This window comes from Hylaeus volcanicus, chromosome 4 (assembly GCF_026283585.1).
Source record: "Hylaeus volcanicus isolate JK05 chromosome 4, UHH_iyHylVolc1.0_haploid, whole genome shotgun sequence".
Lineage (NCBI taxonomy): Eukaryota > Metazoa > Arthropoda > Insecta > Hymenoptera > Colletidae > Hylaeus > Hylaeus volcanicus.
Window position 1 is genome coordinate 27,949,997 of NC_071979.1, and position 26,774 is coordinate 27,976,770.

The 26,774-nt window shown below is 45.0% G+C and overlaps 1 protein-coding gene across 2 annotated transcripts in view; it reads right to left on the bottom strand.

Annotated features, from left to right (window-relative positions):
• The window catches only part of LOC128875979 (poly(rC)-binding protein 3), a 108,542-nt gene that overhangs the window by 58,620 nt on the left and 23,148 nt on the right, over positions 1 to 26,774 (bottom strand). Inside the window, exons 1-2 of one of the 2 annotated variants that reach the window (XM_054122050.1) lie at positions 19,151 to 19,196; positions 3,988 to 4,051 (exon numbers count right to left, since the gene is read on the bottom strand). The exons of the other annotated variant lie outside the window; for it this stretch is intronic. Of the exons in view, the coding sequence (XP_053978025.1) occupies positions 3,988 to 4,031 (44 nt within the window). The 5' untranslated portion in view covers positions 4,032 to 4,051; positions 19,151 to 19,196. Of the gene's footprint in view, positions 1 to 3,987; positions 4,052 to 19,150; positions 19,197 to 26,774 lie in introns of those variants that run through there. 2 annotated transcript variants of the gene reach the window in all.

Genomic DNA, 26,774 nt, shown 5'->3' on the forward strand with positions numbered 1-26,774 from the left:
CCGTAATTATTTATCATATTTTCGACCGTCAATTACCTCGGATCTATTTTAATACGTTACTTTCGTCGCGTGACTACCTTATTCCGCGGGAGCACGTGACGTGTGGTCGATATGCATGAAATGGTACCGTGAAATAATTACAGTATTTATTATATTTTATTTAAATTTAACTTGAGAGTTAATTCGAGACTATTGCATTAAGTACTTTATAATATGTAGGTAGAATAAATGTACCGTTCGGGTGTATGTCGACGACCCTGACTATGCCAATAACAATGACGAAGGTGAAACTGGCAGCAACCATGATGACACCTGACAATAAGTACGAGAAAGACGACATCAACAACGAGGATCGCGCCCAACAAATATATACGACAATAACAATGACGACGACGACGACATGGGGTCAAGTAAATATACGTTGGAAAAATTTAAATAAAATCGCGACTGCGGTCGCTCGACTCAACGATTCTTGCCTAATTTGTTTAAACGTCCGCCTTGAACTGCGTACAACCCGTTCGGTCCGTTTGGAAGCGCGCATAATCGTCGAGAAAAGTGCTTCCTAATGAGCTCGCTCTTTCGCAGGTGTACAGAAGTAGTGGCGGTCGTCGTTTAGTCGAGATCGGGGTTCCATTGGCCATTGCAAACTGAATTTCCGATAATTGCTCTCCGCGCCGCCTAAAATGATAATTAAATTCCTGGCCGAGCTATTACCCATGGCGAGCCATTGTCGTCATAATGGCCTTTCACCGACTACCGTACGAGGAAGTCGTGGGACCACGTTTAAGGATGTTCCTCTGTAAACAACATCCTCGCGCACCGGTAACTAACGAAATGGACGACGCTAGAGCCGCCGAGTTGCGTTTAATTAATCGTCTATTTCAGGGTTGCTCCGGCTGCGCTTACGTAGCGGAATCGAAAGCGGTAGTTCGGTAACTCCTCGATACAACAACGTTAGGCGGGGGCTTCGTAATTGTTTTATCGAGGGAGATCGGCTATTTTTTATTTCTTGTCTAAATTCGAGGTGCGCCGATATAAATAAAAATACGCATTTTCTTCTCCGAAAAAGGAGAGCAGAGCTGAAAGAGCTCGAAAACGATTTCTCGGGTTTCCGCGTTCGGTCGTGCTGCACTCTGAAAAATTGCGGATAGTTGCACTCGTTTCGAATAACACACATCGGCCCGTGAAATCGAAACACCGAGGTGGCGGTACGCGGCTACCGCGGTATGGTAGATCGAGGAAACGTATAATATTTTCTGAGTGGTTAGAACCCCTGTACATATATATCCCGCGCGACACAATTCCCTGGGACGTTCCCTGTCGCTCGGAAAACCGTTCGTCATCGAACCCATCGGGAATACGCTTAGAGTACTGCTCCTTGTATTTATTAAAAATTGAGCGACAATTTTCGGAAGACGCTTTTGGTATTCGTCACACGCTGCTCCCAATATACAGGGTGTTAAAAGTCCGTTCGTTATCGAGATGGAGAGAGATATTAGGCGGATGAAATTTACGAGTCTGACTTGTACTGACTATATACCAATGATCTCGTACTGTCTAGTCTAAACTTTATTAATACGGGCTCTCAGGTGATTTTCAAGCAGCGAATATTGAGCGCCAGAGCTCGCCGCTGCGGACTTGGTCTGCTCCACGGTAACGAAGTCTCGAATCGCGAAATGTTAAAGGACTCTTCGATTCGTTTATTAACGCGAAGACCTGCCACTCGAAAGAAGAGCTCGCGTATTTGTTAACGTTCCGTATAATAAAATTGCAGGCCCGTGCGCGTTATTTCTTTTTTTCTACACGGCGAATGAACTCGTTTAAATAAAATAGAAAAAATTCTCGTGGCTCGATACGTCGGACGGAGGAAAAAGATCATAGAGACAGGTGGGGGGTTGGGGAACGATATTGGGATAAGCCGTACAGTTATTGGAGCTCGGTGCACGCGGTTATTGGAATGGCTCTTCGCCATGGGTTCAGACGCGTGAATGTGCTGCCAGTCAGGGCGAACGAGTGGCTCTTTCTCGCTGTTCGGGGGACAGCCATGGAATATCGAGTCTGGAGGAATTTTCTACGATTTTATGAGACTCGCTCTAATGAGCTGACGCGGAATTACTGACGGCCTATCGTCTGGCTGATTTCAACGAGCGGTGGCGAGTGTCTGAGAACCGATGCCACGAGACTCGGCTATGGCTGGCTATGTTGGATTGATTCGGTATAGCAACAGGACGTTCGAGTTATTTTATAGTTGAATACTTTATAGGCGTTCGAATGGTACGGATTAACTTTGAATGCGCGAGTATTTGATTGGTGCTCTCGTTTATTAAACAGTGGAAACCATCGAAAAAGGGAGGCTTCTGATGGGAATCGAAAAGAGAATTATTATATGTACATTAATAAATGATTTTGTATTTAACGTAAAAGAAATTTGTTCTCAGAATATTGACGATAGATGACACAACAATTTTTGTATATCTCTTATGGATATCGTTAAATATAAAATCATTTATTGCCGTAGTTTATTTATTACAACTTGTAGTTTTTCGTTTTCGATTCTCAAAGGAGCCTCTGTTTTTAGACGTTTGCATTAGAATGTCTCCACACGAGTGATTACCTTTACAACGCGTCCCGCGTCTCGGAAATGAATACGCGGAAATCTCTTTTTCCAAGTATAATATTTCCATTCTACACGCGTAATCTCAGGTAATCCCTCGCCTTTACAAAGCACCAGAGCTAACCCGAGCGAACCTTAATTCCTCGAAACAACACGGCGTTATGTCCGAGCAAGTTATTCCACGAAACACCGGGAGCAGTGTCGTACATTCGCGGCGAACATCGGAGAACAACGCCTCAGAGCAAACATTTTCGTTCGCCTTTACACTCGGCGGTTCGTAACCACCGTCCTGCGAATCATTGGCGACAGATTCGATGAGTGAATTTTATCTATTCTATCCAGATTTATTTTTGTTAACGCCTCGCTTTCGGACTAAATTTATTTCATTCCTTGATGAATATAGTTGTTAGCCATACGAGGGTACGAATATTTATGGATATAGACTATGGACTATAGACTCGAGCAAAAAGAAGATGGGAGGTTCACGTGAACCGAGAAGTGAACTGGAAGAGGGTTAAGAACCACCGCCGCAGACGGTAGGTTCTCGGTCGTTCAAAGGGACTCGGGAAAAACGATGCTCGCTGTTTTGTTTCAATTCGCTTGACTAATTGTGAGTGTTTCAGCATCCAGAGGCAGGGAGGTACGGGGCACAGAGGAAGCGGAATATAGAGAAGCCCATGGCCCGGGGCCTGCAAACTCTTTCATCTAGGAAGCATTGTTCTCGACTCCACTTCGTCTTTTTTTTTCTCGCCTCATTCCCCTTTCTATTTGCTTCTTCCTCGCGGACAGTCTCCAGTTTTAAGGTATCCCTGGGCTCCTGGTACCTTGACCGGGCAGCGTGTAGTCACTTGTTTAATCAGGCCTCGTTAGGGATAACCCGAAGGCAACGTCGTCGTCGCAGCAGATGCTCCTAATGAAATTCTAACGAGTCCGGATCTTCGTTAAGTGGATTATAATTTCCACATTGTTCGCGCAACTAGTTAACGCGTGTCGTGGCGAGCCGTCGCGTAAATCGTGCCATCGACCAACGAACGCGTCCGTGGAATCCGGCCGTGTAAATTTCGAACGCGCGGGTACTTTGCCTCGTAAGATGGGATTAATAATTTCGGACGGAGTTGCGAGTTAGTTCGAGATTATGGGTGCTTGTAAGATCGATAAACGGGAGAGTTTTGGAGCTCCGAGGGCTGGGATCGTTTGAATACAGTACCGTGTAGATGGTTCTCTTTTTTAAGTTCGAGGTGAGGCGCGTCTCTTAGACAGGATTGGGCTGTATCCTCGTTGGGGTCGAGAATAAAAGTTGTTGCACTCGAGGGGTCGGATATAGTGGTATAGATTGATTTTGGTAGTGGATGATTGCTGTTGTATCTACTTACTCCTTGAAGGGATTTTGTGCTTTGGCAGCCTCCAGGTTAGACATGAATTACAAGAGTTTCTTACCTGCAACAGAGAAAAGGTTCGGTGTTAATATATTGCTCTACGATGCGTTCGTAATTTATTATTAAGGAAGTGGGCGTGTATTTTTCAAGTTCATAGAAATTTCATTCGGGTCAGAGCGAAATTGTAAAGTCGAACAAGGATCATAAATTCTTATTCCTCGGAAGGAAGTACTCCATTGAACAATTTATAATGGTATTTAGAATAAATATCTTCGCTAACCAAGTGGCTCGTACTTCCTTCCAAAACACGAACAATTTAAAACACGAGTCTAAAAATTCATGAAAAATCGTAGGAGTTACACGAGAATCACAAACAATTTCTCGGAACGAGACACTCCCTTGGACAGACCAGCGGTACCCGCGCTAAAATACACACTCCGTCGAGGTGAACGCCGAGGTCAAAGCGACCTGGGTCAGCCCTGCCGAGACGGAAGACAACGATTTTGCATTTGTCTAAGTCCTCCTATCGTCCGTTTCATTAACGGGAGCAGTTTCTCCCGGGCAAGGTTCGCGCAAAGGTTTCCATTAACCACGTTGAAACGTTGACGGGCTAAGAGCCCCCAGAATTTTCGTGGTATTCTGTTCGGACTGCTCCTCTCGGGTCGGAGGCTGCCGACCTATAAATCACGCAATTCTCATCCGCCATTACGGTTAATCTCCGCGTATACTCTGTCTGTCCGCGTCTGACTTCGGATTTGCATTCCGCGTACGTCGTTTCGACCACTCCATCTCCCGATGATTCCCGAATCAATGTCAAACCGAGATTTATAGTCATCCCAGGTCGCGTGGAATCTGGACGATCTGGCAGTGAACTATGCACGCCTTTAACCGTGACTTGAACGATACTCTACCGAGTAGGGCAAGGTTGGTTTTCTTTGGACACGTGTGATAATTTATCGAGAAGTATTATTTTCTTCTGTTTATAGCGCAGTTTTATCAGAATTTTATCTATTTAAATAACGAATATGATACTATTACACTTTAATAATATCTTTTTCTTTTAAATTACCTAAGATATTTCTTAAAAATCAACAAAGTTTCTTCGTGTAAAGAGTAACTGCTCGTTAAAACTGCACGCATTTTTCAAAACAGAAATCAGTGTCTACGATCGTGAATCTGCAAATGCATTTCGTTATTTACGTCTCAGACTCGTTAATTAACGTTTCGAATAATCGCTCCGAGTGTAGTTAATCAGTTCCGAATACGCCAACTGTTCCCTGTCTCTGCGCGCCGCTCCTCGTCCTTTCTTTCTATCGCGTAAGCAACGTTTCCTACCGTGTCCTTGTCCTTTCCTCGTTAAAACCAGCAATTAAAGCAAAGTTAATCCCCGTTGTTGCCCCGTGCCGCGATGCCTGAGACGGTAATTAGTATCGCCTCGCGTCGTCGCGTTTACGCCGTCGAAAGTTCATCTCGCGCCAAGACGAAACTTACCGTCGACGACTTGCTGCAACCCGGCTTATTTAGTTGCAAATTTTCCCGGCGAAACGTGCCTTCGGTTTAGGCGTGCTCGGTCACCTTGTCCCTCTCGAAATTCCGATGAAAACAAAGCGCGCGCTAATTAGTGGACGATCATTTCTACGCGCGTTGTCGTTGTTGCGTAGAAAAAAGTACTTGGAACTCGCGAAACTCCTTTTTAATATTTTTATATCGTACAGGATCGCGGAGTAACGACGGTTGAAATTAATCTAGCCGTCGATTTTTGAATAATTTAAAGAATGGATAATAAATGGATAGAGTACTTTTGATTGAAATTTCCTAAATATCGAGTACGTCTGTCAGAGAAGTGGCACGGTTATTTGAATCGAACCCGCCTGCATCGGGGAGGAAGGTTAATAAATATTCAATTAAATACAGGAACTTTAATTGAAAATTTTTAACGACAACGATGAATACAGCGATCTTGTCTCCGAAATTAACCTTTCGAATTCCACAACGGGGTCAACTCTGACGCAATATCAACGCGTTCAGTTACGATTATTTTTGTCCCGATTGCATGGAGAACGTCGAATGCATGCACGTCGGTTTTCAAATTTAAATATCTCTTACAAGGACGACGGGGGTGTCGAATATTAGAGAAATTATCTGGAAAATTAATTATATTATCAACGAGATCCGTAAAAGTTATCCTAAATCGTCTTTTAAAAATTAGTAAACGATTCATTTTTCCTGCAGGTTTGATACAATTTTTTTTCCTCCGGAATGGATAGCCGCGGGTCCGCGTCAATTAAATCAAGTCGTCCGGAAGTCGTGGCGGAAGCGAGATATTTAAATTCCCGATCGTCGGGGATCTCGGTGACAGTCGACGCGCCATCCAAAATGGCGAGGACTCCCCGATGGCAATTGCTTTGACGCTCGAAACCCAGCGCTAACTGACAGTCAGACTGACGTCGAAGGATGCGTCTTTATTTAGGTGCATACCAAGTGTTTCACTCGACTCGAGAAATGTGTTCGGCCAGCGCAAAAGTGTTCGTTTAAACCGAACAATTCAATCTTAAATCACAAATACGGTAAATTTCGTGGCACTTAATACAGCAACAATTAAACTCCTTTTCGCTTTTGTATTCGAGCGTGGTCTAAAAATTTGTCAAGTCGCTGCCTTATGTAGAATTTTCTGTTTCGCGATATTTGCGCTCGGAGTTTGCAACGAACAAACAACTCCGCCTTCGAGGACTCTTTTTATTTATACATAACGAGTTTCGCAACTCGGATGCTCATGCTTCATCCGGCCAAACTACGGAGCCAGCACTTTCGAATAAGTTAAACCCTCCCGTTCCACATACAAACGCACACGCGCGCACGCGCTCCAAACTACCCTTCCCATAAACTCCCACTCGACAGTCTTACATATGTTCGTACGTGTTCGACTTCATCTCGTCCCGAAAAGCTGCTCCGAACTCGAGTTATTAAATTCGCCGCAGTTCCCAGACATCCGCGAACCAAGACCACCGGCGCGCGCTCCTTTCCGCGGGAGATGGGAAACGAAGCGGTGGATATCGTCGTGGCGGACAGAAAGAACGCCGGAATGAATGGCCTCGGTTCTTGTCTAGACCGAAATCCCGAATCAAAGTTTAAATGTTCGTCGACTCCTTTCAGCGAGACGAAAGGCACTCTCGACGAAACAGCCGAAAGATTTGACGGTGAACGCGGCCTCTGGTTGGCGATGCGAAATTTACAGTTCGCGTGTTTCTTTAGTTTTCGTCCAATCCGAATGAAATCGCGCGCAATTATACTTTATACAGCGAGGGGAAAAGGTAGGCTACTTAATTTGTGGAAATGTTTGCTAGAATTATTTTCAGACGTGGGTTTGGTTCTTAACGCTTTGACTGCGTGACGATTTTGCTGGAAATTCTAAGACGCGTAGAGGTGTGAATTGAAAAAAAAATATCAGCTTATAGGGAACGATAAGACGGAACTTTTAAATGTTTAGAATTTATTCACACGACGTTTGGTTTCGGAGATAAAAATTGGAAACTTGGCAGACCTTTTTTCTGAGATGTCGTAGTGGTCTGATCCTGTTGTTGTTGTCTTGAGGAAAATAAAGCAACGGTCGAACAATCGAATTTAAAAAAAATTCCACCTTATAAAGAACGACGAAACGAAACTTTCTTTATATTTACAGTTTATTCATAGAACGTTTAGTTTCAGAGATAAAAATTGAAAACTTAGAAGACCTTTTTCCTGACATTTAATTTTTACAACGAACTTCTAACTTTTCAATTTCTATTTTCGAAACTAAGTGTCCTATGAACAAACTGTAAATATAAAAAAAAGTTTCGACTCGTCATTCCCTATAAACTGATATTTGTTAAAAAGTGACGCGACGAATATAAATATTTCTCTGAGAACATTTCTCGAGGGCGTGTACATACGCCAAAGGGTTAATGGAAAGCGTAGAATTTGTATGTACGTGACCAATGTAATAATTGATTAATGGCCCTTTTCCATCAAATGTCGAGTGCGATTCGCGGAGTATCCCTTCGTTTGAAAGTATGATGTCTCTGTGTGTAAATGGTTGCATTAAAAGTTCCTTGGAAGTTAAGTTGTTTGAACTCTTGGAGCGGTTTTCTAAGCCCCCCCGTTAATGGATATTGTGCTCGAAGCAGAGATTTTAATAATGTATGCAGAAGGTGGCTGTTACTATTCCCTTTGAGTAAAAAATCTGTAATAAAAGTTGTTTCTTTGTGGATGCTTGCACGTCTGACAAATGAGCTGTATTAAAGAGGAAGGAGGGACTTAAGTGTCTCTTAAGGAAACGATACGAAATTGCGAACCTTTGTACGAGAACCTTTGAACTTTCGAATCTTTGAAAAAGTATAAGAATCTTCTACAGATTTCTCTTCGTCGGGAGTCAGCCTTATGAAAAAAAACTATTTAAGGAGACGAATAATTGTTAAATATCGTCGAGGAAATTTTAGTCAAATAAACAATGTGTATATATATTTTACGAAGTGAGGAGAATAAATGGAAGCCTCGAGCTCGGTTTCCGGCGAATCGAAATCTGCCAGAAACTGAGGAGAACGAGCTAATTAACAAATTAACGTAGACGAGCTTCGGATGCACGCGATGCAACACTCGTAGCCAAATTATGGACGTTATTATTATGATTATACAACCGTACTTCGTTATTACACAGGCTCCCACAGGATCTGCGTGTTTGAATCATAGTTTCTGCCAACTTTACAAGCAACGAAATAAATTCCAATTTAAATTCCACCTATACCCGTTTCAATGGTAGAAATTTATTTTAGCGCTAGGCTTAAATGTGGTATAAAAATGGACGTTGAAAATCGAGGAGTAGATAAATTTCGAGTTCTATTCGCTTCGATTTATTTATTTTAAGCTCGTCGTTCTGGTACAATTAACGACTCAGTCTCCGACTAAGCATTATCAAATATGTAGGTTGCAAGCAGTGCGCGACCTATACATAATGCATGTACCGATATAATTATGTACGGACGCGTTTAACTTGGAGCTATATTCTGCTTGACATTTTCATTTTAAATCGATTCGCCTCGGCGAAGTCAACGACTTGGAAGGAGCCGATCGAACGTTAGTAAATATTCGATAACAAATTTAAACACGCCGGGGCGTGCAAGTGTTTCACTGTTTACTTTTCCGCCTCTATTATTTACGGATAAATTGAAAGTAAGTGGAGGCGAAAGGAATTTTCTAGAAAACTTTCCTCTTCTTACGGAGATGCAGCATTTCCTCGGTTATTGATCACGAAGCGGGCTTTGGTACTGATCAATAACGGGGGGGGGGGGAAGAATTATTCGAGGAAATGAGTCTTTTGTGTCGAGTTAGAAAAAAATATAGCGATGGAGAGGTCAGTTATCGAGGGAAAAATTTGAGAAGAATCATTCGAAGAAATGAGTTCTTTGTGTCGAGTCAGAAAAAATAGCGACGGAGAAGTCAATTATCGAGGGAAAAATTTCATCAATCGTATCAAGTTTTTGTCTACGATTCGACTTTGGATTCTGACTTTAAAATTGAGTGGATTGCAGAAAACTTGATCTAGGATTTGGTGGTTCTAACAATGAAGAAATTGGAATCATTTCCACTCGATTTGTAATGTAGTTTAGGACGCCCTATATGCGAGGACAGTTCAAACCTTTGAAGTTCCTATAATGAGCTGAGAGTGGCTAACAAGCTAAACGAATTTCTCCTAAAACAACACTAACGCGAGAAACCCGAAGAGTGAAAGAAGCAAGGTGTTCGCGTTACTGACGATAGTCAAGAATGAGATCGATGATGGTGTACAATTTTTCTAATACCCGATTGCAACCTGTGTATATCGTCAAATTATTCGCACTTGTGGGAAAACTCGATGGAAAATATTCATCGATAGTTACATGTACAGTGTGACACACCCATTATTTGGGAGGCGTTTCTAATCAGGATACGATAACACATGTCAGATAAAATCCAACAGTCGCGTATTTAATAATTACAGACTCGATGCAGGAATATTTTATTGTTTCTAAATATATTTTTTCTTTTATTTCCTCGCTAAGGATGCAGTCAGAAGGCCCGATTAAAAGACCACCTCTATCGATCTCTATTAATCAAACAGTTATCAACAAATAAGTAAAGGTTGTTCTCGAGGACGTAGTTCGAACTGATTAGTGCTGTTCGAAACTGGGTAATCCGAAATCAATCATTCGAGAAGGTTTAATTAATATATTAGTTCATTCCCTGTTTCAACGAAGAATTCTACGAAATATTGCATTGCTACAAAATGGCGACCACTTGAATTTAAATTGTCGATTTTCGCCCACGAAAAATCCTTCGTTCGAACGATAGACCACTGTGTCGCACAACAGTTCATTGGTTTCCGAGATATCTTAATCTCCGATTAGGAAGAAATGATTTCAAGAGAAACTCATCGGAAGTTTAAACTCTAGTTTACATCAGCCTGGAGCTACGTATGAAGTCGTATATCGTCGCCAACATTAAGCGGATTGACTTGAAATTTTCAAGAGTTAGCTCTGGCATCGTATACCTTGAGAAGACGTCGAGAAATCGAAACTTCCGAGACTTCCGACTACGATCCGTTGATGAAAAATTTTATACGACGGTTGAGTTTCTCTAAATCTTTTTTTTCACCGCATTCGGACTCCATCCTTCCCTTGTTCCAAGCTCGCTGATTCCTGAACAATTCTATCCCGTCCGCTATCTTATTCTTCCACTGTCCAATCTCTCCCTCCCCTCCTTCGTGCCTTGAAACAATTCTTTATCCAGGAAAAGATGAATGGGATTTCCGCGCTGGCGTGGAGGAGACCAGAGGAGGCGGCACGGTCTTTGAAGCCAGCGCCAGGCGTCTCAGGTCGCGTATTACACCCGTGCGAGCTTACCCCGTAATGGACTTTGTTATTAAGTTTAATTAATCGCTCATCGTTTCAAAAAGTTCTTGCGATATAACGTCGGGTTCGCTCCCCGCACTGTCTTCCTTAGACATTTAGACGGATAACGCGAGAAACTATTGCCGAGTTCGAAGAAAATTTCGAAATTTCATTAAATCCCGAAGATATAAACGCGCGAGCGTCATTGGAAGGTTAGAGAAATTAGTGGAGAATATTTTGAACGTTTTTGGGCCAAGAGTGGTGAATTTTATGGATCCGTACATATTTATATTTGTAATTTATAAATGGTATTATACGTCAAATAAAAACATGTATTATATTTATATTTGAATAGCGTATAATACATTACGTAAATATAAATCTGAAGAAACGAAGCCTCCAGAATTATAGAAAAGTCCCTGCGAGTTTCCACAACTTCGTGAAAATTTGGCGGGCTTTTAACGAAACGGGTGGTATTAAAGCACTCGTAGAATAAATTTCCTCCGCGCAGAAAAATCCCCGCTCGGCGTAAACGGTCCAACGTGCATTAAATAAAATTTAACGAATCTTTGCAAACCGCGGGAAATATGCAATTTTCTTTATTTCTCTTTTAATCCACTCGGTTACACGAAAATGCTACGAGAATTCAGCGAACGTCACATACGTCTCCGAACACGTTTACATAAAAATGAAACGGCATCCGTAAACATTTTGCGAAGGACGATTATTCGTTGTGTTCGTTTTAAAATAAATAAAATAAACTACAGGACCCTTTTCTTGCTTGCTAAGAAAACATTGAGAGTTGAAGTGGAACGAACGTTGATTAAAAATTGACCGACTCACCGAAACCAAATACCACGGAAATCTTTAAAAGTAACTTCGACGCTCCTCGATTCACACACACCGCCAGGTGCTCGTTTCCCGAGGAAAGGATTCCCTTCAGCTGGTTACGAGCGTAAAAACGTCCAGCTTGTCGGCCGGGGTATTACGCGATCCCGGTAGAACGGGGGCAAAGCCGCCATTTTGCGCGGTCCGGCGTTGTGTACAAAGAACTCGTCGAGGTCCGCGAGATTCGCGAGATGAAAGAAGCAAGCCAGCTGGCCTCGGGATTCAGAGATTTCCCGTGGAGCAACCGAATCTCGTAATTAACATTTTTATTTGCCTCGGTTGTTCACCCTCTCCCTATTCCGACGACGGAGGTTTAGCGAGAAGCTAGCGCGACGAAAGAAACCGACGATATTGTCCGCGGATGAGGTCGATTAGATAATTACTCGAGCGTCGAGGATGGACCAGTTTCCGCTGGATCTTTTCTATCTCCGGCGGCTTTCTTCGAAGTGGTTGGGCTGACGAGAGGGGGTGAGGGGGAGGAAAACGTCGCCACGTCGCCTCTCGCGACGCTATTGTGCGCGGAACGTAGCCTTTTCGGGGGGCTTAATTAAGATCCTGGAGAAAGGAGTTTGTTTATTCTTGTCCGTTTGTGAATCGAAGTTGACTGAACCGCCGGCGGGAGGCGCGGGTGTCTTCCGGGGGTTGCCTGTCTGGAGGATAGTCGTTTAGTTTTGATGGTGGGAGGTTCGAGCCACCTGCACAGGACGTCTCGTGAAACTGTCAAGGTTTGTATAGTCGATATTAACCCCTTGGTCTATGATTTACCGTGGGATAAGTGTAAAATCCCTTGGACCCTTTCATACGACGTGTCTGACTCGTGCTTTTACCCTGTTATAGGTTGACACGCTCACTGCCAGACCGATACTCCTGAAAATTTCTACCGCGATTAAATTTTGTTTCGTTTCGTAAGTTCATCAAAGTTTGAGTATTTTATTTAAATGCTGCCACCCATACATGGGTGATATAGATCTCGTTTCCATGTGAACCAGTCTGGCGGTCAAGTTGTACGCATTCCGTTTGAAGCATCGAAATGGACAATGCGGAACGCGCAACTAGGTGTACTCAAGCATTCACAAACTCAAAGGATCCACGAGTTCTGAAAGGGTAATCTAAAGATCCACAGCAGAGAATTATGTCGACGAAGGCCGGAGACGTTTCAGCGATCCATCTAGAAATGACGTTCTAGTGGCCCTAATAGAGAGGCATAACACTCTACTAGTCCAGAGTCTCACTACAGGACCCCGCTATAACTCAGTGGTTCAATTAGAGCTCCGTGATACCCATGTCGCCTGACTAGGTACGTATGCGCCTCTAGTCGGCCAATTATCACGAATTAGCAACCAATACCTCGCTGGTGATCCATGTACCGATTCGCCAGTGTTCCAACGAAAGTCCTCCTACCCTCGAAACCTCTAACCTTCTACAACGCCTCAACGGAAGCTACTCCTCCAAGAATCCTGACGAAACACAACCAACCGCAGGTGCAAGGCTCGAAACCGACAAACCCGAGGCATCTCCGTTGTCAAGTGGACGGAATTAGGGAAAACCTTGGAGAACAAGTGTGCACATCCTCCCTCCAGAAAGCTGGGCCGGAATTATGATCCGAAAGGAGCTCACTCAGCCGGTCGAGGGTAGTTCTTCCAACTTAATTCAAATTATCCGACGGGAATCGTCTCGTTTCCCGACCTAGCCCCAGACCTAACCCAGACCGAGAGGGGTGGAGGCCCGCTCTCGAGACGGTCGCTATACAACTCGCCGGCGAACTCCATATCGAGCCATTGCGCGAGCCCCTCGATTTTTTAGGGGCCGCGTGTAATCAGGGAAATCCCCTGCCGCGAATCAATACCGTTGCCCATCCCGCCCTCCGACCCTGCGCGCTCCTGCTCCTCCCCCGCATCCTTTCGATTTCCGAAACTTCCGCCTCATCGTCTTCGAGGCGCTATTGCCAGCCGCCAGCCGTAGGCATTTTCATTTCCTAGTCCCCGAATTTTCCATTTTCGTCGGTTAGAGGACCGCCTCGACCTCGTTCTGCGTACGGTCGCGAGGCGGAGGGCCGCCGTGGCCCGACTTCAGTGACTCTCAGCGGGAGACTGACGTTGGGTTCGATGATCTGGCGAGAAGCGTCAGAATTTTAGGAAAGGGTGGCTGGAGATAGAGATTTTGGAATGGTGATTGGTAGAGTTTTGGGGGCGGTAGAAATTAGAGATTTTTGGGGATGGTGGAAGTTAAAGATTTGGGGATGGGACAAGCTAGAGGTTTGGAAGTGGGTGGAGCTAGAGATTTGTGGGTAGTAGAAGCTAGAGATTTTAGGATGGTGAAAGTTAAAGATTTGGGGATGGTAGGAGTTAGAGATTTGGAGGTGGTAGAAGCTAGAGATTTAGGGTTGGGAAGAGCTAAAGATTCGAAGATGATACAAGCTAGAGGTTTGGAAGTGGTTGGAGCTAAGGATTTGGGGGTGGTAGAAGCTAGAGACTTAGGGGTGGTAAGAGCAAAAGATTTGGAAATGATACAAGCTAGAGATTTGGAAGCGAGTCCTGAAGATTTAGAGTTGGTAGAAGCTAAAAATTTCAGTATGGTAAAAGCTAGAGATTTTGGGATGATACAAACGAGAAATTTAGAGGTGGCAGAAGCTGGAGATTTAGAGATGGCAGAAGCTAGAAATTCTAGAATGGTAAAAGCTAGAGTTGAAGGAGGTGCAGTAGTCGGACACTCGGATTCTTTAATATGGTACGCCAGATTCGAGTACCGAAATTAACGACCCATAGCTGTACGTTTCCTCCTCCGCAGTTCCCTCCCTCACGCCCGTAATTCCGATAATGCGTTTTAAACCGCTCACCCGGTACAAATCCAGGCGATCTCGAATTCAAACGTTGCACGGACCTCCCGTGAAATCTTCGCGCGTAAATATCCCGATCGCATTCTAGGAGGGTAGGCGGGAGGGTTGGCGCGTCCCCGGGAATAAAAATGCAGGGTCTCGAGCGGCCCCCGTCCAGACGGTCGGTTATCTCCCGTGCATTTTATAATACGGTTCGCGAGACTCGCGCGGCGTTACATATGATTTGTCGCCAGGAGCTTCCCGGGGCCCGGCCTGCGAGTTATCCGCGACACCGACAGCGCGGAAGAATCGGAAGATTCGACAACGTATCGAACGGGAAAGGTAGCTTCTCCTATACAGAGCTTCGCCTCTGGGATCACGTGCGCCGCATCTCATTTTCCTCCGGTCGTTTCGGGTAATTGGCCAGTTTCTTGCTTGTTGCGCGAGTTGGAGACCTGGTTCTTTTGTTGTAAATTTCCGAGGTATTTGGAAACGAGAATGGTGGAGCGAATGACCTTTGCTTGACCTCTCTTGGCCACTTAGCTCGCGTTAGGCTTGAAACCAAACCGAGACTGGTTTCATGTTTGTCCATTTCATCGTAGTTAACGAACACGATTCACCTTTAACGACTTTGATTGACCTTTGCACGAGCCCTGCACCTCCCTATGTATAAGCACTATCGATACCAGACCAAGTTATCCTTAAAATCAAGGTAAGAATTAGGCGTTTGATGGCTACCTATTTCGTCATATTTAACGACCCTTGTTTCGTTTGGAATATCTTACTTAGTATAAGAAAATATTATATTCAGCATCTGTGTCTTGAATTAAATTCTAGTGCCAAGAAAAATACATTTTTTTTAGTCTAATAATAAATAAGACAGTGGCGAAAGATTTCAGTTGGAAATAAAATTGAAATTCTATAAATCGATCCTACGAAATTAATTTCGCGGTTCGCTTTGACGGTGAGGTCGGTCGAAAAAAAGATTCGAGATCGATTTTGTTCGACGAACGGCCACCGTGGAAAATAAAGTAAAATCGAACAAAGGATACGTTCGTCGCTCGATCGCTCCACACCGTGGGACAAACACCGGCTCGTCAAAGGAAATGTTACGTTAGTAGACTAGAAGCCACTCTCGGGGATTGGCAATTAGGTAACGGCTCGTGGTAATTGATCAGCACTGAAATTCCAAGCTGAGGATGGTCTATAGCGATGCCAGCGATAGATCGACCATAGGAATTGCTCCGATGGGGTTATCGATTGCGTAAGATGTTCAACTGACTAGGCAAATTTTAATCAGGCGAATCTCTGCTCCCGAGAGGCCAACCGAATCGTAATTAATTATTAGATCGCCCCTAAACTTTCTTTCGTTTTATTAGTACACAAGTACGATTCATTTTTCTTGATTGAAATTATAATATCGATTTCTAACCAGATAAGGTTGTCTATTTATTTATAGAAACTTTTGAAACGACCTGATACATCGTTCCTGAGAAATTAATGAAACTCCTTTACCCCAAACGGGTATTTCGTATCCCAGAATTCGACTCTTCAATCAGCATCGCCTCGTCGTGACATGACCACGCTATTAATAATCCAGAAACGATCATATCATTCAGCCTATCGGCCGCAGCTGATTAATATTGAAATTCCAATTCGAGGGCAATCAACACTCGAACAGGCTCGCAGACAGCGAATGCTCCATTCGATGATTCCGATGCGCGAGTAGAATCCATTTCTTACTCGAATTAATAACGTGTCTCTGTGTCAAATTTTGGAAGTGCTCTTGTCAGATAACGCTAGGTCTGGATTAGGTTCGACTTCGTGCTAGGGTCGGAGCATGTCGTTACTCAGCCTTGTCGGTTAACTTCAGCATTTACCACATCCTCCGGTGGTCGAGCTCTAGTTTGGAGAGGATGGACACCTGACCTCTAGACTCGCAACAACTAATCTCCTCTTCGTCACCCTGTCCGCGAGGGTTGGCTACTCGAAGCCTTGACCTACGCAAGATTGACCTGTACTTTGGAAAATTGAATACTACAGTCGACCGAAACCTGACTCAATCTCGGTCAATCTTGGTCAACCTTGTCCACGGCCTAACATAATTCTACTGAAGATCACTCTACGCATTTAGGAACACGAACGAGCCATCCTGAGGCCTCCCTCAGACCAAGGGACTGATCGATAAGTAAACACTGACTCGTAGACAACTAACCTCCTCTTCGCAAAGAGCTCGAGTACTCGTAGGCCTTGACCTAGCCAAGATCGATCTGCGCTCCAAAAAATTCAGTACTACGATCAACTAAAACCTGACTCGATCTCGGTGAACCTTGTCCATCCTTCACATCTGAGGTCACAAAGAAGTCACTTTTCATCTTTCCTTACACCAAAGGACCCACGGAATCGCAGCCTAAATCCAAATTGATAAACGTCTAACGTCAACTTCTGCTCAAACCCTACATCGCCCTAACCTGATATCAATCTAACTTTTCCGCTTGCGACGTCATCAGCCACGAGTTCCAACGTCAGGTGTCGTTTCGTAGACGCTGGCGGTCCGTTCAAGGACCATAGTATCCGCCATTCAATCAGACATCGCAGCTGATTAGCATTGAAATTCCAATCCGACGACAGGCCGTGCTCGATAACGGTATGCGCGCGGCCGCGTGTCACAGTCGATACGCGGGACGCTGGAGGATAGCGTCGCGACGCACGAGAGGGATGCAGACCGATGGAAACGGAGGATTGTCGGATCGTCAGTGCGCCCGAGGATTCCATTGCCTGATTGATATGTGTCAGGCTCGCCGCATGCACCATTGCCTCGCGGCCAACGCTCCTCCTCCTCCTCTTCCTCCCCCTCGCCCTCATCCCCAACCCCCTTGGATTGTGCACGACGCGTTACGTGAATCTCCATCCCTCGCATTCGCGGATCGTATCAAACTCTGTCCAGATCGGATCCGCGGAGGTGCGAAAATAAAGATGGAATTTCCACCATCAGCTGGAAACACGGACTTTTCGGACCTAGATTTATTTTCGAGAAAGTATTTTGAGGAGCTCGAACAGGCTTTGCTAAGCAGAGTCTAAGATGCCTTATCGACTGCGAGCTCTGCACAGTGAGGACTGTTTTACCGATTCAGGGTTCTACGTTACCGAGCCTTACCCACAGAGTGTTCTACATAACCGACGGATTACAGAACCTTACCGATTGACTACTCTACGTTATCGAGTCTTATCGATGCAGTCCATCATTGGACCCTACATAGTCGAAAAATATAATAAAAATTCCCCGCAAACAAAGTTCGACGCTTATCCAGATTCAACAAGGTAGATAGACACAGGACGTTCTAATTTCTATCCATTCGCTGTCCCACAGCGACGATCTATTTGCCACGACGAGTTCTAATACAACGCCGCGCCACTAAACGCGCTCGGAGATTAAACTCTATCCCGCGAATGGACGCGAAATTCGCGCAATCGAAATTCTATTAACGGAACGCATTCGCATATTAGATTTCGATGGGCAGCTTGTCGTCAGCCTGGCACCAGCGTACATTGGAAATTCGAAGTCCACGCCGAGAGCGAGTTACCATTAGAGAAGAACTGTTTAATAATTACATTCTGTAATTGTTCATTCTGTAAACGAATTTCCAACGGACAAATACCGTGGCAAATTACTTTCCTTTACATTCACGCGGAGGGGTGTACTTGCACCGTGTCACCGCTCGTCTTGTACATATTTTCAGCTGACGGAGTATCCCTTTTCGCTCCGTGCGGTTTTTTTCCTCGCGACGATCATCGTCGAATCGACCGACCTGCATCGAAACTATGTCAAGACAACGAGATAAGTCACGGATGCTTGCTGGCGCGATAGAGCCTCTTCAGAGTCGAGTTCCCGAACCCCGATCTTCCCGTTCGACGGAAATCGAGGCGTACACCGACCTGGCCGGATGAGGGGCGACTCCACGTTTCTCGACGATTATTGCTTGCGACGAATTCCGATATACGCATTCATTTTAAATTTCTTTTCCCGATCGAGCTCGAGATGAGCGAACGTTCGGAATCGCTCGTTTGATTTTCTGTTTTCTGTATTTAGCGGGCGGGGGAGGGAAAGGGAGGGCGGGGGGGGGGCGGCGTCGACATTATTACCAACGCTTCCACGGGCCGGAATCGAATCACCGGCACCGGAGAACTAACTAAAACTTTGGTTACATCGACGGATAGCTTCCATCGATTTATACGGCACCCTGGGGATGGCCGGAGATGAATCTGGAGCCGAACGACTGCGAGCCCTCGAAAAAGTCATTATCGGATGGAGCGTGTACGGTGTATAACCGTGATCGTTAATGGGTCTAGGTTCGAGATGGAAAAGGCATAATTTCTATTTTATACAGTGTCTCGAAGACTTCAAAGACGCTTATGGAAATGTTCGGCAGAATCTGTTCTTTTGGTAGTTCCGTCAGCTGAGGTATCTACTTTTTAGTATGGATATTTATTAATTCGGGGAGGTGTACAAATAATATTCACAATGGGTAGAGTAACTATTTGTTGATTTACTTACTCGTTGGGGGAATTGCGCGCTTTGACAGCTTTCGGGTAAAGTATGAATTCTAAGGATCTCTTACCTGGAATAGACGAAATTCATTATTAGAATTATAAGGAATGATAAATTCATAATTGGTTACATTTTTACAAGTACAGATCTGACGAAGGTTTGAAAATAAATATACCCTGTTCCATATATGGATATCGACCACTGAACATTTTCAACGCGAAATTAAAAAATGAAAAAATGAATTTCAATACGACATCGAAGCGAATACCTCGCGATGTACATAGAATACAAAACTCTCTGTGAATCTTTACAATTCCTTTGGAAACTCAACGGAATCCCTCATCTTGTCCGGTGGAAGTTATTAGCCACCCCGTCACTAGCGCCATCAGCGAGAAAACAGCGAACCAACCACCTCGTCAGATTTTGTTCATCAAAAAATTGAAATCTCTATTTCCACTGACAAATACGGATACCATGCATCGACTCGATGCCCCAGCAATATTTTCACACCGACGTATCATTCCTCGCGTTTCTCCTCCGCCCTTTATTCTATCCATAAAGCGTCGCAGATAAAACGCGACGTTTCGTATCGTGAAAACCTGCGATACACGTCGCCGTTCAAGTGTTAAAAGATGAAAACGTTGAAAGGGAAGACCGCGGGACGCGACAGGACGCGAAGAATAAGAATCCGCCATCCTTTGTACGTTTGCACACGTATATTAGGATCGTATTTCTGCCACCGCTATCGGGATAGTGAATTTTTATTCTGTCGAGCGAGAGACTCCGTATCTAGAAAAATTACCTCGTCGAACGTTTCGCGCGTCCTGCGTTTGAAAAGTAACGATTCTTTTATAGCGGACTATGGAATCGTACAGTAAATTTTTTAAAGACTCAGGAAACCTCGTTGTAGGAGGTTTATCGCACATCGAGCTTTACCTACACGAACGACTCCACGTTCTATGATTCGTGGTCGAGCGTCGTTGGCCAATATATTAAGAAAAGAAAAGTCAATATCGTGGAGGGATTAGAGGGCTGAAATTCCGGCACGGCACGGCGGTATATCCCGCAGCAACGAAGCGAAAAGCTCCACGTTAAAATGCCTCGACTTCGGCCAGTAATTCACTGGTCCGCTAAGAAACGTCAGCCGCTGATAAACTCTATTTCCCCCGTGACAGGGGTGCGTGATAAAGGACCATTTTTCTGGGCCTTTTAACGACACGAATGGCTCCTTCGCGACGGAAATGAAAATCTTGGACTATAATATCGCCTCGATGCTTGTGTGGCTTCGGTCACGTGACCGGTGCGGTGGAACGGTTCAATAAGGACTCGATACGTCTATTGATGTTTGGTACCTGTGTGTACGCGTACTCCCTATGCGCAAATAGCCCCTGTACGGAGAGCGAGAAAGGCTTGGAAGCCTGCGTCCTGAATTTAGGGTGAGGCATCCGACACGTCTGGTTAGAGGCCGAAGGGACAGGAAGGACTTCTGTATGTAGGCTAAGCCAAGACTCGAATATATAGGAAGGATTAGACGATGGCAGTTATAGGATGAGGTAAGTAGAGATGAGTGGTCGCTAGTTCTAATTCAGGACTGAGAAATATACCGAGTTAGTTGAAGCTTAGAATTTTTGCTAAATTTGCCATCGATGCGACCTAAAAACTACGGATTCGAACTCGAGTCTAGGCTCCAACTAACCTACAATTTTGTTTCTTTATCTCTGCTGAACATTTTCCAAAGAAGAAACCGAGTCAAACGTATCGACAATCTCCAGGTTAGTCGATGCCTAGAAATTTCGCTCCTAGAATCCCACCAACCGCGTTCTTATTCGACTCCTTGCCTCGAGTATCTAGACCGCGATACAACGATGTCTAAAAATATGAAAAATATGAAAATAAAATCTCTGGCTAGTCTCCAGCCTCCACCCAGGACCCGAGCATCGACACCTAGAGAACACCAACGACCCCACAACGCCGCTTCCGGTCCTGTCCAACCAGCGTTCCAAACGCTGACCCCTGACGTTAATACAATATTGATATCCAGAAATCAATTTCGCGCACTGCAATCTGTCACGTGTAATCGAATCACACGCCGAGAACGTACGTTGCTCGTGTCTTTTCGCGTTATTTATTTCGGTCGACGACTATCGCTTTACGATCTGTTTCGGCGAAACGAAACAGGAAATACAAAATAAAAAAAACATCACCCCGACGTAAAGTTCAATGAATTGGATACTAATAGGGCTTCCGCGGCGCATTAATGTCAGGGGTCGGCGTTTCGAACGGGCTCCCAAAGTGGATAAATGAAATTGGATACGATTATAGGCCGACATTCAATATTTCGCGAGAGCGTAATTCTATTTAACGGAACTACGAACTACGTTCTAAAAGGGTTCGTGGGGGCATGGATTATTATTTTTAAGGGCACTTTGGGATTCAGTTCGCTCGAATTATGAATTAATCGCGGGCGGCGACGAAACTTTCTTCGAAACTTCTTTCTGGGGCCTGGAAGTATCATATTTCGTAGGTGTAGGAACGGTGTTCGCTGTTTCTCCGCTGGCGGCGCTAGTAGTAGGCCCCCGCTATAACTTCTTGGGCCTACGCGGGTAAGATAAGGTATCTCAATAATTATTAGGCTGTATATAGCACTGATTTTAGGCTACTAGGCTCTTCACCTGAATTGCGAACAGTACAAGGAAATACGACTTTCGAGTAGAAATAGAAGTTCCTCCCTTCCAAACTGCCTCGACCTTCCCCTTAAACTCCCCTCCAACCCTCTGTTCCTCGAATGGAACGTTCAGAAAAGAAGCCTCGAACTTCGGCAACCAGATACACGTGTATTCGCTCTGTTCGCGTGGAATCCATGCTCCAGGTTGGAGCACGCCTCCTGAAATTCACAGACCATGGCCCTCGGGCTAGAACGACATAGATAAAGGGGGGTTCCCATTGGCTGGCGAGGTGTTCCAGCTTTCGGCCTCTCGACGTGGCCTTAGAAGCCACTTTTCTTCGTAGTTTAATCCCACTTCGACCCCTCCCACGGCTCTCCTTGTCTAGGTACAGTTTACCGTGCGCCGTGGAAGGCGAAATTCGCCGTTTCCTTTCAGCGGAGGGGAACGTTTTGTACCTTTTGTCCCGGCCCGCTGCTCGGAACGGGTCAAAACAGGTCTCGCTGCTTTTCTTTTTTTTCCCCTCTTTCAACGATTCCCCCCTCGCGTTCCGGGGAAAACGATGTTTTCGCTACGCTTGCCGTTGTTATCGGGAGCTCCTTTCTCCGCGTGGTTTATTATTTAAGGTGGCTGCTCGCGGTGGATTTAGCAAAAAATAAAGGATCGCTTTCGCAGGGTTGGTTTCAGAATCTCGTGCCTCACCCCCCTCAGGTTCATCCAGCGATTCCAGGCTATTGCGGAGCCATCTATGACGCTCCCAATAATAATCAGGCGTATTTTAAGCGCAGACAGTGCCGTCTTAACGCGCGGACATGCTGGACACTAATGTTTCTTTAAGTTTAATTTCTTCGGAGCACCAAGTGTCGATAAAATGATTGCCGGCGAGGTAAAGGTAACCTTATTCTCAAATCTAGATATCTTAGAATTCATGGTAATAGAATGGTAAGAAACATCTCGAGTTGCTGACAGATATCAGAAAAAAAACTTTCCGCGAGGCCCGAAATGAAAATCTTCCAATCGCGCATCTCGCGCATCCGTTTATCCATCGCAGCAGCCGAAAAAAAAACCGCTCGAGTCCAGCGTCAATGGCGTCAACGTGAACGTATCGCGTGCGTTTAATTTCTTTTGTCGCGGACGGCGCTCGATAGTGACGGTAATTAAAGTTCCTGGGCTCGAGACCATTCATATTTGTCATCGTTCGGGAAGGGTCGGCTATCGGGAGGGCAGACCAGGAGGATGAACGAGGGGGCGGAAAAATCGCCGTCGTCCCGACGGAGAGGGGAACGGGAGGCGAGCCTTTTCATTGGTTTTCAATTTTCGCATACCGCTCGCGTCGAGCACGTTCGCGAATCGGTTCGAAACGCGAGCCTCGCGGGTTAGCCAACGGATTGGCGCACGCTGAGAAGAGGAGAGACCGTCTGCCAGGGGGGCTTGCGAACGGATATTATCGGCTCTATTGAAAATCGAAAATCGAGATGTATCGAGAGGTGGAGTCCGAGGCCAAACGACACTGTTCCGACGACCCGTGAGCGGGAAACGCTTACGTTTTAGGGTTCTACATGGATATATCCCACGGGTGATTTTCTGTCTTTCTTTGGACAAAAATTGAAGAAAGAAAGTACTTCTTAAGGTATTTAGGGTCCAGGACGATTTTATAAATTTTCCCATAAATTACGTCTCGAATTGTAAATTGAAAAAGAAAGACTTTGCCGGGGTTACTTAAACATTCACGAAACAATCGGAGTGGCTCGAGTAAATAATTGAGCTAACGGTTTCGCTCTCCGAAAAAGGACTGAAATCTTAAAGCTTGAGAGGGGGAGGAAAGACAGACGTCTGGCAGAAGTTGGAGACGGATATTATTCGGGTGTATCGAAAATCGAAAATCGAGAAGTATCGAGCGTTCGAGTTTGCGGTGAGACGGTCCCTGTCCCGTGGCCTGTTCTATTACGAGGACGAGGGGCGAGGAACACTGCCGCCTGAGAGTGGAGAGCGAGAGAGTTTTATTGATCGACAATCCACCTTGCATCGGTGGACTTCGGTCCAAGTTCGTCGAAAAAAAAATAAAAATAAAATTTCACTTGATTTCGAAAGAACGAGATACCAATAGTTGTAAGAGCTGTTTAAACATTTTTCAGTTGAAACTTTTGTTTAAATAACCATCGGTAGCTAGTGCTAGTAGTGGTGCCCTCGCATAAGTCGGCGTAACTCTGCGAAAAAAGAATCGTAACCTGGTCAAGCAAGAACACCACGAAAGGCGAGACTCTAAGCTTCGACGTCTCACCGACGAGAACGTGAAAACAAAAATTGTTTAGGCGCGTTGCACGACGCCGAAAGCTAGCGAATATTTCGAACGATTATCCACCGAGTACCCCGATCCTTCGATATTCCGGACGCCAAGAAAAAGGAGCACGTAGAAAGAAATACGTAGAAAAATAGCCAGGCAATTAACGAGGAAAAACGCTGACTGGCCAAGTGCTGACGATCACCGAGAGCCCCTTTGGAAAGCTCGTCGGTTTGACCGAATTCTTTGATCCGTCCCGTGTTTTTCCATCGAACGGGGCGTAAAAGTGAGCCGCTAATTAGCCCACCCCCCGCCCGTTTTTATCAGGGATATAGTGAATAGGCAGCCTGGTTTTCGGTGGAGGCAGAGTGGGGCGGGGGCCCAGGCTGCTTACTGTACGTAAATGCGCGGTAAACGAAGGGCCGTAGGTCGACCGTTTGGATTCAATTTTCACTAACTGGAGCGTGGACTAATTAACCCGACGCGAATAGCCGCTCGAGAAACAATGCCGACCTGGCTGAAGGGGATAGTCGTTTGTGCGCGTGTAAAGGACTGTCGCAGGGGGTTGGAGACAACGGCGAACGCTCGTGAGAGCGAGGAAGAAGGCACGAAGGAGAGATAGACGCCACGGGCTGCTGGATACAGCAGTCGGTCGATGCCTGCGCCGGAGGAATCAACGAAGGAGGACAGGAGTAACGGATGCCGTCGGGAGGAACATTTTTTTTTTCGCCGTTTTCACTTGCTAATGAATCTCCAGGGGGAGAAGTCGCGGGCCTCGGTTTTCGTCGGAATTCTGCTGGATGGCTGGACAAGGGGCAGGGAAGGTCGGAGAGGGTGGCTCCCGGTGAATGAAAGGTAGAACGTGGAGCACGGTGCCACCTGTGCGATAGAGAAGAGTGTCACAGGTGTGTGCATGTCGGACCTTCGGGTTGTTTTGGGTACCGTTTGATCCAGAGGAGCGTGGAATGAAGTTCAGGGGATGTCTTGAATATTTTCTTCCGAGGGGACACTTAAATCATACGATATACATGTATACAGTCAGTCGGTTCGCTATCGAAGGAAGTTGTTTAAATTAAATGGTAGATTTGACGTTTCCAAGTGTATGTTTGAATAAATATGTTGACGTGTATATAAATATATACATGTATAAGCTTATTCGTATACATATTCGTAATGAAAAATTCATTTAGGAATATCGAAACTATTATTTAATTTAGTCAAACTTCTTCGATAGAGGGTACGAATATTTATGGGACTGACTGTATATATATTTGAATAGGTACTCAAGAATACTCGGAATATTCAATGTCCAGAAGTAGAATCGAAAAGTGTACATTTATAAAACGTTCCTCGCGTATCTCGAACTCGTAAAGAACTGTGTCGCGCGAATTGGAGGCAGGAGCGTAGCAGGGCGAACGGAACGAAGAACAGAGACGGTAATCCCGATGAGAAATGCTCGTTCATGCGTATCGCGATATTAATGAACAATTAACGCAGCTCTGCCTGCGCCTGCCGTGCATACGGAGGATGAAGCATGCCGGCGGACTCTGTTATCTGTCAGAGCGCAGGCACCGCTGATCCAATAAACCCGTCCGCCATTTTCGACAATTTATTATACAGCCGATGCTACGAGGATCATGTAAGTGGACGATAACACGACGCCATTGTGAACCGATCTCGACGAATAATTAGCCCCTCATTTCTCAGAACGCTTGTCGATAGGAGTGGCTTCGTGGCTATTAGACTGTAACGCGTGGAGGTTCGTATTGTTCCGCGATTCGCGGTATAACTGAAAATAGGGGCAATTATTTATGAAAGAAAAAAAGAAATACAGAAAATGTAGAATGTCAAACCAACGGTTCAGCGTTCGCTTTGAATCGCCTTAACTCTACGTAAAAAAATCACGGTCCGGTCAAGCATGGACAGTATCGAAGCTCAGACTCTGAGCTTCGATATCCCATCGACCAGAATTAAATGAAAAATTGTTTAGACATCGTGCAAGACGCCAAAGTTGGCTAATTGTAGTTGATAAATTAGAATTCACGTAACAGGGGGTTCGAACATGGTACAGAAATTCGTTCAATGGGGGAAGAAATGCGGCTAGCGGTTCTTCGGGATGTAAAAGGGGAATGTACTCGTGTTCGAATTTCATTTAGAGGACAAGCTCGTAAGAGCGCAGATTCCAGCGGTTAGATCACAGTCAAAGACGGAGGGTGGCTTTGCTAAGAGGTCTATAGGGGTAGCAAGCAGGGTGACATAATAGCTTACTCAGGATCCACTTGTGGTCAGTAATCGGATTGCCAGGATCGACGGGCGCGGTATAATGATCGACGTATGGGTGAACGAGGTCCTCAAGGAGCACTTTATTTTACTAACAGGACAGTCGTTCTTCCTTCCACGTTTACTCGATTACTCAGCCTGCTGCGAGTTCGTTTCGCTCGAAAACCGTGAATTTCATCGAGCAGAATCTGTCCATTATTTTCATCGAATGAAAGTAATTCGTGGTTTTTATAAAATAAAATCCGTTCACGATTTTTTTTTTTTTTTTTTTTTTTAAGGTGAAGTTAATTCATGGCTGTCGTCAAACGAAAACACATAAATGAAAACGCACAAATAAAATCATTATTTTCATTATTACATTCAATTCGTGATTTTGATCGAAGAACTCTGTATGGCGAGTGATTCG